The sequence below is a fragment of the Charadrius vociferus genome, unplaced genomic scaffold, assembly GCF_000708025.1.
Source record: "Charadrius vociferus isolate BGI_N301 unplaced genomic scaffold, ASM70802v2 scaffold740, whole genome shotgun sequence".
Lineage (NCBI taxonomy): Eukaryota > Metazoa > Chordata > Aves > Charadriiformes > Charadriidae > Charadrius > Charadrius vociferus.
In genome coordinates this window covers 1,128,124-1,131,177 of record NW_009646517.1, presented here as the reverse complement: position 1 = coordinate 1,131,177, position 3,054 = coordinate 1,128,124, and the positions used below count along the sequence as shown (strand labels likewise).

Below are 3,054 nucleotides of genomic sequence, written 5' to 3'. Positions count from 1 at the left end.
TCTAAGACTTTTTTGAATTTTGAGAGAAGGGTTGTTGTTCTGTGGCCCCAATTTAAGGTCTGCTCTCCAAGTTACTAAGAACAAAAACTTCAGATTCCTGGACCATTAGCACGGTAATAAAATGAGACTAGATTATATGAGTTTATTAATTTTTAACGGAAAATTGAAGGCTATTTGTAGTCTAAATAAGCTGGTTTTCTTCTTTTTCTTTTAACTAGTGTTTTTATTTTTATATTTTAAGATTTCAGCAAAGCAATGTCTCAAGCTGGCACTTCACAGTTTCAGGAAGTCATTCGGCAAGAGCTGGAGTATTCCATGAAAGTAGAACTTGATAAGATACTTGCCACTGCACCTTCAAATGAGCTAGAGGTAAGGAGCGTGATGCGGACGCAGCTCAAAGCATGAGAAATTAGATGCAGGAAATCGAAGCAAATTTTACAGAGGGAGACAAATCACAGAATATCCTGATCCTTACTTTTAGGACGTGCTCTAATCCTCTGTGGAAGAGTAGCTTGGATACAGTGTCAGTAGGAGACGTTCAGTTCCGTATAAACTGTAGAACAGAGTTGTTACTAAGTGCTTAATCATCTTTAGTTATTAAAGGTTCTATGTAATCTTGAATGGATTACAGAAAGCTGTAACCCTAAAGATTAGGCCAAATTGTAATGGTTATGGTTTTGACTAAAGACTTGTCTCTTTAGGTATCCAAGTTGGTTTTGTACTTTGAATTTTAGTGGAAATGAGCTTTTGGTACTTTTTAGAGTTTTACTTAAATTTTAGCATGTCTCTACTTCAGTGCTGATAGAATTACTCTTGTGAATAGATTGTGTGTCAAGTTTGTAGTACCGCTTCCGTGATTGAATAGGTCTGCATTAAATACCTGTCTTAACTAACGAATTTCTGCCTTGTAGCACACTAAAAAGGACCTGGAAGGATTTAAGAAGCTATTTCATAGATTCCTACAAGAAAAGGGACCATCTGTGGACTGGGGGAAGATTCAGAGACCTCCAGAAGATTCTGTGAGTTGCAATAAAGTGACAGTCTGTAAGGAACATAAAAGTGATGATTGCTACTTGTAGCAAATGACGTAGTCGCCCATAGAATGGATACAACTGCCCTGGTTCTGTAAAATCACGTAGGACAACGCTTTGGGTTCTAACTGAAAAATAAGTATTTATTGAGATATGTTGTATGTGGTCCCAAACATCAGGTCCTGCGTGACATACGTGTTAAGTTCTTCGGTGTTATTTTGTTAGCTGCTCTTTGAGCAGGGAGACAAAATGGGACAGATGCCAGCTTACCATTAGGGACCTTCTCTGGAGTAAACGGTAACTTGTGGTAGAGGGGAAGCAGGTAGCACCCTTGTTGTTCCCCTTTCCCTCCTGCCCGTGAAAGAAGGTTGTGTGTCTCAGATGAGACTGTTTCCAGCAATCCATTATGCTAAATAATTTGAAAGGGACATATGGCAAGTGGGCTGGGTTATATAGCTCGCTTAACAACTTCTGTAATCTACAGCAGCTCAGTAAAAGCGAGGAATCTGAAACGGGTGGTTGACTGGGGTTGGTTTTTTTTTTTTAGTGTAATTTTCTAATGTCGGCTATGTTGTTATAACCTGTCACTTGAGCTGCTGCTGAAAAAGCACTAAATATTTTTTCAGCACTGTTTAGTACTGAAGTAAACACTTCCTATTAAGCTGAAACTAATTTTATCGATTCATCTGTGGCCCTGGGCTGTCTTTTGACTCTTGCGTAACTAACGGTGTAGTTGTGCTACGAATTCTTGCTTTTCCCGCTGTAGTGATCTTGGCGTGTTGTGGCACTTCTGTGTCCTCACGCGTTTGTGGTTTCTCTTAGCCGCTCTGTGGCGATTCAATCGAGGCTCTGTTTCCAGCTGAAAGGCAGGCTGTCCAGTTACTTCCAGAACAAACGCAGTGCTGCTCTCTAAAGTGTTGAAGAATGATGCTGGTTTAGAGCAAGCCTAGGGTTTTTCCAAGGTTGAGTGTTTTCTTTTAACTTCAAAACCACGTGATGTCTCTTCTGTACTGTAGCGCTGAATGAATTGTTGCTCTGGGGAGGAAAAATCCACCTTGACTAAAGAAGCCAAGGTGAGAAATTAGAGTTCTAGATACCATGACTTACAAGGAAGGCTGAAGAAAAGGGGGTTGCTTTTAGTCTAGAGGGGGTGAGACTCTGGGGAGCGGTAAGTCTTTTAAATATGTAAAAAGGTAGTTGCAACAATGAAAGGAATAAACTGTTCTCTGTGTCAAGATAAGGCCTGGGATTAAATGACAGCAATTTGATGTGAGTGAATGGGCTGCTTTGTGGTGTGGGAGAGCTATTGTCTATTTTTAAAGTTTTGCACACCTTCAGCAAAAAAACTTTTTAAGTTCTGTAAGGGACTCAAAATTACCGGGTAGGACATTGGGAGCAAATGTCAAACAGGATGGTTATGATAAGACACTGAAATAGACTGATGGGAGATTCCCAGGCAGGGCAAGCTGTTTTTTTTTTTAAAAAAAAAAAAAAGTAGTAGTTAGACAGAGGTCTAACTTAAGGTCACAGAGGGCTGAAGGGAGGGCAAGATTAGAAAGAGTATCTCTCTCCTTCCTTATGGCCTGCACTGGCTCATTCTCATCTGTGTCCCTTAGCTATGTAGCAACTTTAGACCAAAAAGGGGAAAAAACCAAACCCAAACCAGTAAGACTCCTGCAAAATCATGTCACTTCGGCTCAGGTGCGATGCACGTGCAATGTTGGAGGAAATGTTGCTTCCTAGCATAAACTCCAAATCAAATAATCATACTTAGTAAATGTCACAGAAGAAAGCTAGGGGAAAATACCCGCAAACAAATGTCCTTCCATCCCTCCTTCGCTTCAGAATAAATATCGCTTGCTTTAGGATTCCTTGGGTAAGATGAATTGCAGACTTCCTGATCTGACAGGAGGCGGGTTGAGCGCTTTCAAAAACTGAGAGCAAACTTAACTTTCTTGAATATTTTTTTTCTTTTCTTTTCTTTTTTTTTTTTTTTTTTTTTTCTTGTTTTGTTAGTTTTTTT

General features: G+C 39.8%; 1 protein-coding gene across 1 annotated transcript in view; it reads left to right on the top strand.

Moving 5' to 3' along the window:
* Positions 1–244: 244 nt before the first annotated feature.
* UGP2 (UDP-glucose pyrophosphorylase 2) overlaps positions 245–3,054 on the top strand; it is a 20,385-nt gene continuing 17,575 nt past the window's right edge. The window contains exons 1-2 of the mRNA XM_009885004.1: positions 245–369; positions 912–1,019. Of these exons, the coding sequence (XP_009883306.1) occupies positions 256–369; positions 912–1,019 (222 nt within the window). The 5' untranslated portion in view covers positions 245–255. The remainder of the gene's footprint in view (positions 370–911; positions 1,020–3,054) is intronic.